The sequence below is a fragment of the Desarmillaria tabescens genome (genome assembly GCF_030435595.1).
Source record: "Desarmillaria tabescens strain CCBAS 213 chromosome Unknown EV420scaffold_25, whole genome shotgun sequence".
Lineage (NCBI taxonomy): Eukaryota > Fungi > Basidiomycota > Agaricomycetes > Agaricales > Physalacriaceae > Desarmillaria > Desarmillaria tabescens.
Window position 1 is genome coordinate 461,249 of NW_026848324.1, and position 12,097 is coordinate 473,345.

At 48.7% G+C, this 12,097-nt stretch overlaps 4 protein-coding genes across 4 annotated transcripts; 3 read left to right on the top strand and 1 right to left on the bottom strand.

Annotated features, from left to right (window-relative positions):
* The first annotated feature begins 1,705 nt into the window (after positions 1–1,705).
* On the top strand, positions 1,706–2,373 carry EV420DRAFT_1554082 (uncharacterized protein). Its single transcript, XM_060473593.1, has 2 exons — positions 1,706–2,078; positions 2,135–2,373. The coding sequence occupies exons 1-2, from the start codon at positions 1,795–1,797 to the stop codon at positions 2,136–2,138; spliced, it is 288 nt and encodes a 95-aa protein (XP_060329028.1). The 5' UTR covers positions 1,706–1,794; the 3' UTR covers positions 2,139–2,373.
* On the top strand, positions 2,271–5,134 carry EV420DRAFT_1644748 (uncharacterized protein; the record flags this gene model as incomplete). The annotated part of the gene is made up of 2 exons (XM_060477687.1): positions 2,271–3,621; positions 3,675–5,134. The coding sequence occupies 2 exons, from the start codon at positions 2,271–2,273 to the stop codon at positions 5,132–5,134; spliced, it is 2,811 nt and encodes a 936-aa protein (XP_060329029.1).
* A 456-nt stretch (positions 5,135–5,590) lies between these two features.
* Positions 5,591–7,747, bottom strand: EV420DRAFT_574741 (septin). The gene is made up of 11 exons (XM_060482642.1): positions 7,485–7,747; positions 7,298–7,429; positions 7,158–7,239; positions 6,960–7,097; positions 6,790–6,907; positions 6,638–6,739; positions 6,436–6,584; positions 6,285–6,380; positions 6,149–6,230; positions 6,022–6,101; positions 5,591–5,966 (listed from the first exon to the last, which is right to left on the bottom strand). Exons 1-11 carry the CDS (start codon positions 7,543–7,545, stop codon positions 5,906–5,908), a joined length of 1,101 nt encoding a protein of 366 aa, XP_060329030.1. The 5' UTR covers positions 7,546–7,747; the 3' UTR covers positions 5,591–5,905.
* Positions 7,668–10,909, top strand: EV420DRAFT_1554094 (ribosome biogenesis protein tsr1). The gene is made up of 10 exons (XM_060473594.1): positions 7,668–7,735; positions 7,785–7,845; positions 7,894–8,173; positions 8,223–8,733; positions 8,784–9,256; positions 9,310–9,565; positions 9,625–9,786; positions 9,839–10,049; positions 10,110–10,247; positions 10,306–10,909. Exons 1-10 carry the CDS (start codon positions 7,694–7,696, stop codon positions 10,536–10,538), a joined length of 2,367 nt encoding a protein of 788 aa, XP_060329031.1. The 5' UTR covers positions 7,668–7,693; the 3' UTR covers positions 10,539–10,909.
* The last annotated feature ends 1,188 nt before the right edge of the window (positions 10,910–12,097 follow it).

Below are 12,097 nucleotides of genomic sequence, written 5' to 3' on the forward strand. Positions count from 1 at the left end.
TTATGACAAGTTCTGATAACTCCACAATTGGTGTATACTTATGTCATCCAAAATATGTGGAGAACCTGAGTGCTTCACATTATATATATTTCTGACAATATTGAGGATCGCGCCGGCACATATGGTGGTGCACATTCTGAGGTGGAGACAGGCAGGTTTGTCATGATGTTTGTAGTAAATATAAGTTCCAATTCAAGCCCATGGCGACGATGCGCTATAAAGTACTGCCGTCCATACGTCTGTATAATGGGATGGAAATGTCAGACTTAGTGGTGAAATTCGAGATGGGACTATACCACGGACAGATAAATGCATTGTAGTTAAGTAGTATCGCGAGGAAAACGCTGGTAGTAAGTTGTCGACTTTAGGACGTCCCCTTCCTACTGACACCTAAATCATGATGGTACAGGAGCAGTTGGCTCGTCAGACATTGTCACCAGACTACAATCCATCTATTAGACACTAAGAAGTTATATTAGTAGGTATTTCATGGCTGGAAAATCGGCACGCATCTGGAACGGCGGTGGCAAGAGCGGGGTTATCACAGAGGTGGGCCAGGAACGAGTGGATTTGAATGGGTCGCGGCTATCGACTTGGAATTATCAGCGGCCCGTTCTGGTCAATCTTTCATAGAAAATACGGGCGGGAGGGGAAGCCTGGGAAAAGGTCGAAAGTTCAAGATCCAGCATACGACTGTACCACGGGAGCTCAGAGCAGGTATCCTTGACTATTGCTTGCTTGCTAACCTCTATTACGGCTGCAATGCTCGGTAATTTGTAAAGGAAGGAGAGCCCCAAAGCTTGATAAAGTATCGACCGTAAAATGGCAGTCATTCATGAGACGCCGCGGTTGGAATAAGCCACCAGTTCTAGTTTTACTATCTCTGACTGTCGCAGCAGAAGGATGAGCATAGGCATGACCAGAGGAAGTAGTGGAAATGCGGAGGTTCCTAAAAGGATATACAATTGGTTATAATGACAAGATTGTAGTGCCAGTCACCTTGCCACAAAAATGGGGGAGAAGGTTCATGTACATACTACCTTTTGGGGGACAACATACGCAAAATCAACAGCTGCAGGTTTAGATTCCCCTAACGGTCTTTGAATTTATGTCAGCTACCAAGCTTTGGATGCTTCTGGCGCTGATAACGAGCAAAGAAAGAGAGGGGGGAGGGCACGGAAGCTCGCACAGCTTTATATGGTATCTTGTGTGCTTTTAAGGGCAGAGTCAATGGTCAAACAAGCGGCTTTTGGTGTAGGAGGGATCCCAGAGCAAAGTGCCAAGTGATTGTGATACGCCACAATGAACCATGTACAAATGTAGCTTCAGCGCTGTATATCGTTGATAGCATCATTCCTCTACAGACTCAAAAGCCCAGAAAGCCGAGAGAAATGGAAAGGACTGAACAAAGTTCCGGGGGGAACGGTGTTACATCCTTTCGGAACCGGAAGTATTTTTTATGATCCCAGTGAGTTTAGGAGACGATGTACGGCAGAGCAACACGTGTATAGGATCCGAGAAAATCGCCCAATAGCGGAGGAAGGCGAAAAATGACACAAGATGTCAGGAGCAAGCAGAAGTTTAAGGAGGGACAGCAGTGATTGATCGACTCGGAAACGTGGAAGTGCAGGGTTGCCCCCTCGATTAAGTACAAAGTCGTCGAGTCCAAGGATGGAACAATGGAATTATCGATAGTTGCAATTACGCTGAAGCGACGAGCGAGGTAAGGAACACGCATTTTTAAAGAAAACAAGGAATTCTCCCTACGGCTGTCCGGATCGAGAATAAGGTAATATGGGCACGTGCCTTTTTTCTCGAGTCCGCCACCAAATTGCTTCTTACCTTTTACTTTCATCGTCGTTTTATCTTTCTTTCCTTTCCTTTCTGTGTGGCCTCACCGGGGGTCGTCTGCCGATGATCTGGTCGTACAAGCGCCCGTCCCAGCCTGTCACCATCAAGAACGCCATTTGTGACGCTGCGCTGTACAATACATCTAATAGGTTCCCACTGCACCATCCATCTGGTTCTCAAGAAGCGCCATCCGTAAGCCGGTCCGAATACATACCAAGAATATCGAGGTGAGCTCACGGTGTGTATGCGTAGGAGACCAAACGAGTCTGAATCTGTGAACCAGGTGAGTGGCGGAGACTGTACGCGTAGGAGCCTACGACGGACTGAGCAGATAGAAGAAACCGAAGAAACAAAGCGTTACCTTCCTTCTCAATTGAACCGAACCAAACGCCAGCCGAGCGCGTTCCTTTACTTCACCCATGAGCGACACTCGCCGCCCAACCTATGTATCTCGACCAGACCTCTACACAGTCAATGCGCTCAATTCGTTTTCGTTTGGGAACGTCCAGACCTCTGTACCAGTGACTTCTCCTTCTATCGGCCCGCTTGATGACCCCGACGACGATGCCCCCGGTACAATCGATGTTACCCCCCGCCCATCCGTCGTAGACCATAATGCATACCGCTCCAGTCAGTATCGTGGCAGTCCCTACCGCAGTCATTCATCGCAGAATTATGATCCAGGTCATGATCCAGGGCCACCGCTACCCTCCCGACGAGATCCCTCACGAAATCACTCTTCGGATACCGCGTCGAGGCGGACATTTGAGACTTCCTCTGCCTCTGCCTCAGTTACGAGTCTTTCCAGCATGGGACCCTCCTCTAGCCACCTGACTTCGGCTACGACCACTGACGATGAGCGCGAAGAGCGCGGTGTAGAGTTTGATGACGACTATAATGACTATCATGACGACGACATCGAGATCAGCTCGGTAATGTACGAAGGAAGTAGCGTTGAAGGCCCTGCAGTAAGTGGGAGGTGGATGGGAAGTCTGTCAAGTTTTGCCAGCGGCTATGGCGAGCGGAGAGTTAGCCTTCCTATCGCGGTACCAGGGAGTAGCAGCGCTAGCACCAGCAATGATGGAAGGCGAACCGATATCCTTACACTACGGAGACCAAGTAAGAGTCTGGACGAGGACTCGATGTTGTCCAACATCCATTCTTCTGCAGATTGCCAGACTTCATCTTTACCGGAGAGCGATGGTGATTGGCGAAGTCTGAATGCAAAAGGCAAGGGAAAAGCCAGAGAAGAGTCGCTACCACCACTGCCGGCTAAAGTCACCGTAGAATCACAAGACTTTGATCTCGACTGGAATGCCTTTGGACGGGGAATTATTTCGTTTGATCAGCCAATATCTGACATTGTCAGCACGGCGGACTCGCGGCGTGGTTCGACGAGCCGATCGCTGATGACATGGGGTCGTAGACCTAGCACAGCGACGACAGGGAGTTCCTTTAGCAACGATGATATTTTTACGCGTCATGTTGCGAAAGGGGATCCTTATTATAAGGACCAGAGAAAGGTGTGGACGTTCCGGCGAGATCAGTCGGAGGGGAGCGGGGGACCACCAGTGTCGAAGAAAGGTGGTTTGCTGAGTCCCCGCGGGAGCATGAATGAGAGGGAATTATCGGAAAGGGAGAAGCGAGAGAAGGAGGCTCGATCGGTCGCGAATTGGAACGGTATGCCCCCGAATTCACATGAAATTTGGAGGAACCCCATGGTCGGTAGGTTCAAAGTCGAGCGCAGGACCACTCCGAGAAAGGAAGAATGTCTGTCCATTTTATTTCTATTTAACATGTCTATTTTTCTGATTTCATCTCAGCGTCAGATGTGACAGTTCGAGGACCCGTTCAGAGACTACTAATCGATCACTTCCGTGATGGAAGTCCTACTAAACAGGACGATCCTTGTGTCACGGTTCACAAGCACTCTAAGACGGTCGCATTTTCTATTTCTCGGGCATACAGATCTAGGAGGCGGAGATCGTATGCAACAAGGCCGACTTCCTCGACGACTTCCTCGAGCATGATTCTGTTGGCTCCAAGGAGCGTGCAGGAGGCATATACCAGCACTACGACAACGAGAAAACTGGAAAGCCATGGACTCCTAGACGAACGACGGGAAAGGGACAAGAGCGTTGGGAGAAAGGAGAAAGAGAAGGACCGCAGACGAAAGGTGTCCGGCACGGATGATAGCTCGAAGAAGAGTAGGAAGAAGAATGAGCAGTCGAGTGTTGGCAGCGTGACATCGAGGCCTGTTTCCACTACGGAAACGACATCGTATGGTCCTCCACCATCCAGCGCATCGTCTTCCACCACAGATCACTCGACATCGTCATCTATCCGCCCTCTTCGACGACGCAGACGTGATACGTTGGATTCGGACGATGATATCCCTCCACGGACCCCTCATAGCGAGACGTACGGTACGATCGACGTCGCCGAGCTCAACCAGCTTCGCGCACGGCAGCACCAGACGCACCACAGCACCGACGATCTAGGCGGCAGCTTTTGGAACCGTTTCAGACGGGGACGATCGACACGCGCAGTGAACGGGCAACTGCCTGCTCAGCGAGACGTGTCCTACCAGCCTCCCTGGGTGACGCTGGAGTCGCGTAACCGGCAAGAACAGACGCAGCGCGTGGTGGATAACCTGAACCACTCGTTCCAGGAAGTGGGGTTGCTGCAAGTGAACACGAAGCCCAAGCCGGGAGCGAGCCGTAGCAAGACCAAGGCGCGTGTGGAGAAGGCTGTGTGGACGGAGATTTTCAAGGAGATCCCGGAGGAGTCGTTGTATATGCTCATCCCGCTGTGGCCGTCTGATACGGACCCGGTATCGGCGCAGATACCGTACGAGAGGCCCGTGGTGGATCGACAGTACCTGCTTGTGTGCTATAAGGCGCCGGAGACGAGTCAGCCTGCGGTTAAGCACAGCAAGAAACGCTCAGTGGAGAATAAGAGCAAGTCGCCGACGTCTTCCTGGGATTCTTCAATGCAGAAACGAGACGAGCGCAACATTCTGTTGAACGAATTTCGGATAACTGGGAGGCTGGTGTCGCATGCTGATATCCAGGGATCAGGAATGCGCGTGTCGGAGGGGATCATCGTGACTGGGTCGCTCAAGGAGGCGTATGATACACGGCCACCGCTGGCGAATCCAGGGACGAGGCTCATTGGGCAATGTCGGAATCGAGAGCAGGGTGTGGAGTTTGATTCGGACGGGCTGCTGTCGTTAGGGGTTGTGTTTGACGAGGAATCCATACCCTCCTGGCATGATCGCTGAGGAAATTGAACCGTCACAACCCAAACCAGAGCAGGTCCTTACACCGATTGGGAAGGCTGTGGTAGAGATGGTGTGGATTGGAGCGTTGGCGCTGACAAGCTTTGGATCGGTTGGTTAATTTCCTTTTGGTTTCGATTTTCGATTTCGTGATAATGTAGTTTTGCGTTTTGTTTCGTTGTTTTTGTCATTTGTTGTTGTTGTTTTTGCTTATACTGTCTATGCACAAGTTTTTTTACGCACTGCTATCTTAAATGTTGATGCTTGCTGTAGGAGGATAGGGTACGATCACACGTACATACGCGTCGTGGATGACAGGTTTCGCATGGTCGGAATGTTCTAGAGGTCGGTTAAAGTCGGAGTTTTTACCTCCTTTTTTGGTTGATTTAGTCCCTGAGTTGGTGGCTGTATTATCGCGAATGATTGATCCCATGTTCCGGACTTCGTATTCGAGATCTTGGAATTTTCATCGCGAGTGGAATCTTTATCTTTCAAGTTGTCATCCGAGATCCTGCGTTCACAGGAGGTTAGGCGGGCGAAGCATCAGTACTACTATGACAGTGCTACTACACTGCGCATAAACTGGGAAAAGCAGACTACCAACGAACCTTGTCCAAGTTAAAAGAAGTCCTAGTTCTCGGCACAGTCAGAGTAACGCATCAAGATATTGAAATACAGATAAAGACCGTTATGTACTTGGAAAAAAGAGAAAGAAACGTAAAAGGGTATATAGAAGGTATAAAGGTCCACTATGTATGTTCTTAAATATCAACTTTAGTATGGGGCCAACGGAGAGCTGGGGGAGCTTGCCGCAGCAAGACGACTTTCGAGGTTTCTGACAGGTAACACATCAACGAGTGAATAGGTAACAAGGTTTTCGTACGACCCACCGAAGTGATTCCTCTTTTGCCAAGAGTTGTTGCCTCCTCTCATTAATCTCGCGTTGCACACGGAGCTCGACTTCGCGCAACTGGAAGCACCGTAAGTGGGACTCGGTAGTAAACCTGGATAGCGTACCTTCTCTTCTTCACGGCGAAGCTGCTCTTCCTTCAGTCGTACACTCTGGTTAGCCAGATCCTCAGGAAGTAGACTCGAGTCACTGCAGGTATTGACTTGTCAGCAGGGGCTATCGAAGAGGTACCATAAAGCATACCGCGCATCAGAGTTAACACCGCGAGACAGCTTCTCCGTTCGGTAAGTCTCGTAAAGCACATCTTCGGTGAGCGCCTTCAAGTCGCCGAGGTGAGAGCTTGAACGAAATCGCTATTAGGTGAAACGAGATGGATGTGAACGTGACAACAGACCTCAAGATCGCACTTCTCAATCGTGAAAAGTCAGAGTGTTGAGGATTATCGACCTCAGCAATACCCCATGGGTACACCCTGGCGCGCACAGGTTCTCCGTCAAGTTCGATTTCCTCTTCGGATCCAATCACCGCGAAGGGGAGCATGGACTTTAGGCGCATCAGAAATGATATTGCGGCGGCTAGAATGAAATATGAATTACCCGCAACTCCATGTTTTCTTGGATGGTATCTTCGTCGTCTTCCTCGACATCATACGGGAAGTTGTATATAGGAATGTCGTAGTGTTCAATGTCTTCCATTACCTGTCAATTCTCATAAGAAAGATGGAATTCAGGAGCAGAGATCACCATACCCTCTTCTTGAAGGCTCTTAGTTCGCTCTTTGTTAAAGAGTCCGCACGTCCAATGACGGGAATAACGTTGACACGAGGGGAGAGTCTTTGCATAAGGATTACGTCCATTTCCCTCAATCTGTGGAAAGAAACACGTAAGAAAAAGTCGCTGGGGTCGGCAAGATACGCACGCGTGGCCGGTGGGAGGGATGAAATACAGCAAGGCGTGGACCCGACTGTCTTTGAATCGTGGGTTACGTTTGATACGAGACTGCTCCGCCAAAATGTCATCGTATTGACGCTCGAGATAATTGACGATTTCTTGAAACCTAAATGCGCAGTGTCAGTGGACCGAGCCCATATAACAACTGGAAGGGATGTTTGCTCACGCGGACTCGTTATCGATGTTATCGCCGAATCCTGGCGTGTCGACGACGGTGAGGGCAATTCGGATCCCATCCTCTTCGAGTTCTGCGAGGTAAAAAATAAATAAATATCTTTTCCATAAAGTCGACTAGACTCCACACACCGACATTGTGAGGCTTGATTCGAATGGGCTCCTCAACATGAGCATTGTTTGGGTCGTCGCAAACTTTGTGAGAGAGGACGCCAGATTCGCAAAGAGTGTTTACAAAGGTTGTTCTGCCCGTTCCCGAGGCGCCTGAAAAGTACAAAATCTGAACAAGCATATCCAGCTACCATCGAGGACTACGTACCAACGACCATAATAGTGAACTGGACGCCCTTGATTTTGTTTCCTCGTCGTCGGTAAGCCATGATAACGTTCCTGCTTAGCGGTAGAAGATGATGGTTGTAACGAAGGGACGAGGCAACGGTCAAGCTATAATGGGCCGGATATTGCCGAAACGCACGCGAGCGAGGAGGGTAAATTTTTGTTCCCCTCCATACTCATCACTCTGTCGACATGGGAGAAGGACAACACCACCACAGGCCAACACTAAAGCAGGTGTGATAGACGTTGAATCAATATTTAGACATATCTTAATTATTTTCAGCAAAATAAATCATTCAAATCTAAGCACGCAACAAAATCATCGCTCAAGGATGCCGCAAAAGGTGAGTATTGCTTGCATCTCACTGCCTATGGTATTAAAAAATTCGCAGGTCGTGTGGCTCGTCAGTCACCAAAGGTTGTCGTGTCGTCAAATACAGCTGCGCAAGCAAGATTGAACCGGAAAAACAACGCGAAGCAACAACAGTTGAAGAAAAGAAATGCACTCATTTCAGCAACCCGTGTATTCAATGGTGTCGACGGTGCACCTCGGATAGTTGCTGTCATTCCCCTTTCAGAGGATGTAAATGTCCATACCATCGTTTCTGCTCTTGCGGAAACTCTGGATGTTTCGACCGATGGCTTTGTAGAAGGGGGACTCTGGAAAATGAGGTGTGTCGAACCATCCAGTTCTTCTGCTTGTATTTGACTCAATTTGAAGGGCGGACCGCTTTAAAACATCATTGCAGTTCATCAACGTACCGTACAGACACATATATGCCGCCTTAGACGCGTGCAAAGTGGCTGACTACGTTGTCTTTGCATTGTCAACCACCGTCGAAGTCGATGGCTGGGGTGATACCCTCCTCCGTACTCTCCAAGCCCAGGGATTACCGGACGTCGTAACCGTGGTCTCTCCCGATTCTTCAGTTGACGCCAAAACACGTCCAGGCATCATCAAGTCCTTGCTCTCCTTCATTCAATATTTCGTTCCTGTTCAATCAAGAGTATTCGACTTGGAATCCAGCTCTGATCGTTTGAATGCTTTGAGGGCCTTGTCAGAGGGCAAGCCTTCCGACGTTCGGTGGCGAGAAGGTCGGTCTTGGGTGCTCGGTGAACACCTAACCTGGAACGAAGGCACTTTACAGGTCACTGGTGTAGTTCGTGGTACTAGTATGTCTCCTAATAGGCTCGTTCACATACCGAACTTCGGAGATTATCAAATTTCTAAGGTGCGTAGGTCTTTTGATAACGTTGTATATTTGTGTGAATATCTTTCCAGATCATGTCGGCACCACTACCTCGACATTCGAAGTCAAATCATGCTTCCATGGATATCGAGCCAGTTAATCTCGCCGAACCCGACGCCTCATCAGCCGATTCATTGGTGTCTTGCAATGACCCGGACGATATGGCCAACGAACAAACATGGCCTACCGAAGAGGAGATGAATGGTGCTCCCGGAGACGACGGCGAGTATAGCTTACCTGATGCCAAATCCGGTACAACGCCAAAGGTTGTCAAGCGCATACCAAAAGGCATGAGCGAGTACCAGGCGTCGTGGATCGTGGATGAGAGCGATGAAGAAGATGAAGGCGATGACGATGAAAAGGAAGACGAGGAGATGGAGATGACCGGCGCCGAGTCAGAGGAGGAAATGGTTGATATGCAGATGGATGAAGATAATGACATGGAAACTGATGCTCGACGAGGCGTCACTTTTCAAGATCTGGATCACGAAGAGGAATCTAAACAGTATGTTCCCTCTCCTATGTGCTTTGCAGGATAGTAATTATCTGTTTTACTAGGTTGCAATCTTGGAGGAACCGAGAGCGGGAGGAAGAGAATGACCTCTCATTTCCGGATGAAATCGATACCCCTCAAGACGTGTCTGCTCAAACACGTTTCCAGAGGTTCCGCGGTATGCGATCCTTCCGAACGAGTCCCTGGGATCCATTTGAAAACCTTCCCCGGGACTACGCCCGCATTTTTCAATTCGAAGACTATAAACGGACGGAATGGAATGTCAGACGACGTGCGGAGCAGGAGAACACAGTCGTGGAGGTACGTTCACTGTATACTCTCGTTCATGTGGTTCTTCTATTGATATTTTATACTCGAAGCCGGGTACTAGGGTTACAGTTCACATTAATGGAGTGCCAGAGGAAGCAGCGAAGTGCTCTCCGCTCACTCTTTTCTCCCTTTTACAACACGAACACAAGGTTTCAGTGCTTAATTTCACGGTCCAGCGGAACACCGAGTATGATGGAAGTGTTCGATCCAAGGTATGATGTCGTCGATGACATGTATCGGGAGCTCACCGTGGGCGATTTATAGGATCCTTTGATCCTGTGTGTGGGACCGCGGCGACTGAATGTTAACCCTATCTATAGCCAACACACACGAGGTGGCGGTAAAGGTGCTAACAAGGTGCACAAATTCGAGCGATTCTTCCGGCATGGTGTTACAGCGGTTGCTACCACTTATGGACCGGTGGTGTTTGGCAAACAACCCTGTGTTCTGCTGAGAGAGACTTCGGATCCGCAGGGTGCGTATAGATTATCGGGCTCTCGTCCTGTGAGAAAAGTCATTTGACAGTCTGTTCTAGCTCCACACCTTGTGGCTATGGGTACTTTCCTTAATCCAGACACGACGCGTGTCATTGCGAAGCGCGTCATCCTAACGGGACACCCATTCAAAGTTCACAAGAAGACAGCAACAGTCCGATATATGTTCTTCAATTCCGGTTGGTTATATCTTTCCATCTAGGGTCAATCTCGTGTTTAACCGATTTTCTTGTATAGATGATATCCATTACTTCAAACCGATACAGCTGCATACCAAGCACGGCCGTATAGGGCATATCCGGGAATCTCTCGGAACCCATGGTTATTTCAAGGCTCACTTCGATGGTCCTATCAATCAGATGGACACTGTGTGTATGTCTCTTTACAAGCGAGTTTATCCCAAGTGGGCAACTATGTGGAGAGAACCCGTGGTTGGCGAGGATAAACCATCGGATGTTATGGAAGAATAATAGTAGGATTAATACGCTTGTTTGTTTTTGCTTATCCTCTGCCTCAGGTTCATAGATCTATCCACCAGGCTGTCTCAGCGCCCAAAACTACTTCGTGCATCGATTATAGATTTCAATATGAATAAATCGTCGCAATCGCGTCCTATCTTTGTGACCAAGAAATACAAAACTGTCAATGATTGATGTAACGGCAATATCACTGCTGCGTATACTGCTGCAGATCCGCAAACAGATTTGGTGAACGAAAAGCCGAGTATGCGAATCGATAACAATACCAGAGGCAGACAAATGTGGCAAGTTGCATCGGAGCTTCCTTGAGATCTTGTGGCGAAATTGAACACGGACTGGCGGAACAGCCGTGCATGATAGGCTCGAGTAAGCTCCAACACACCCATAAATCAAGCTTCGATCTGAATAGACTCGACTTGTATGTAGCACTTCACTCTGAAACCAGTTTGGTCCGTGGCTCAGTCCGTCGGGGCACTAGCTGTGACCTCTGACCACTGTAGAAGCACTACCTGGTTCATGATGCTTCGTGATAGGAGCTCCCTTTTTTCGCCAGCGCACCACTATCAGTGACACCAGTTCTGAAAGTATCCAAGGAGCTGTGAATCTTGGTACGTAAATGATTATTCGTCTTTTTTAGAACACGCGTAACGGCGGTCACTTTCAGCTCAGACAGTTCATCTCAAAGTCTGCATTTAATACATGCATTGATCTTGTCAGACTCACATTCGATGCGACGGATAACCCTGTCCTACTCTCAGGTAAATCCAGCGGTTCACCAGCTGAAGAGACTATCTCACGGGGACGCGAAGAGAAAACACCTATGTCGGTGTCTCTAGGAAAACTAAGTTACGTTGTCGAAGCTATAAACACCGCGAACGTCAGCACCCTAAAATCCAAGGCCTCCATACAATTTTGCCCCATCTTCTTGTAGCTCTAGTACTTATCCATGTTGCCAAGCTGTGACAAGTTTAAATGTACAAATTAGCAATTTGATCGTCCTACTCCAAGGTTTGCTGGAAAGCTGAATAACAGCAGGGATTGCATCACCCCGCAATGCACGTTTGTACGTCTTCGCATCACCAGTCATTTACTCTGGTATCTACCGCAGCGATTCACCAGGCTCCCAGAATGGAGCCCTCTGTGGCTGTTAGCATACTTGTTGCATGCCAAGAATGAAAATATCCATCCCCCGCCAAATTCACCGAGAAGCATCCGCCAGTGGGTTGAGGCAATCGTCTCTATCACGTCGCTCCACTGAAACTATACGACACATAGACACTCGCTACGTGTCGACATCGCCACATCGCCACATCGCACTAGCGTATGAAATCCTATCTATGATCACGACAATGAAATACCTTTTCTTCGCCATTATTCAGTGGTTTCTAAACGCCGTACAATCTGGCGTTATCCCAACGAAATTCAAATTCAAATACCCCGCCCTTCATAACTTTCTGAATAAGGTCGATTCCGAATGTCGGGATCTAACGCATTTCCGACTCGCTAATCAATATCAATAGATCTTTGTCTTTAAGGCGCAGATAATTAAT

Excerpts from the sequence above, each read along its gene's own strand:
- EV420DRAFT_1554082 (XM_060473593.1), top strand. The coding sequence starts at position 1,795 with ATGGGCACGTGCCTTTTTTCTCGAGTCCGCCACCAAATTGCTTCTTAC.
- EV420DRAFT_574741 (XM_060482642.1), bottom strand. The coding sequence starts at position 7,545 with ATGGCTTACCGACGACGAGGAAACAAAATCAAGGGCGTCCAGTTCACT. Across the intron at positions 6,740-6,789 it reads TAAGAGCCTTCAAGAAGAGG|GTAATGGAAGACATTGAACA; the intron begins GTATGGTGATCT and ends GAGAATTGACAG. Across the intron at positions 6,102-6,148 it reads TTCGCCGTGAAGAAGAGAAG|TTGCGCGAAGTCGAGCTCCG; the intron begins GTACGCTATCCA and ends CGGTGCTTCCAG.
- EV420DRAFT_1554094 (XM_060473594.1), top strand. The coding sequence starts at position 7,694 with ATGGGAGAAGGACAACACCACCACAGGCCAACACTAAAGCAG. Across the intron at positions 7,736-7,784 it reads ACAGGCCAACACTAAAGCAG|CAAAATAAATCATTCAAATC; the intron begins GTGTGATAGACG and ends AATTATTTTCAG. Across the intron at positions 9,257-9,309 it reads CACGAAGAGGAATCTAAACA|GTTGCAATCTTGGAGGAACC; the intron begins GTATGTTCCCTC and ends CTGTTTTACTAG.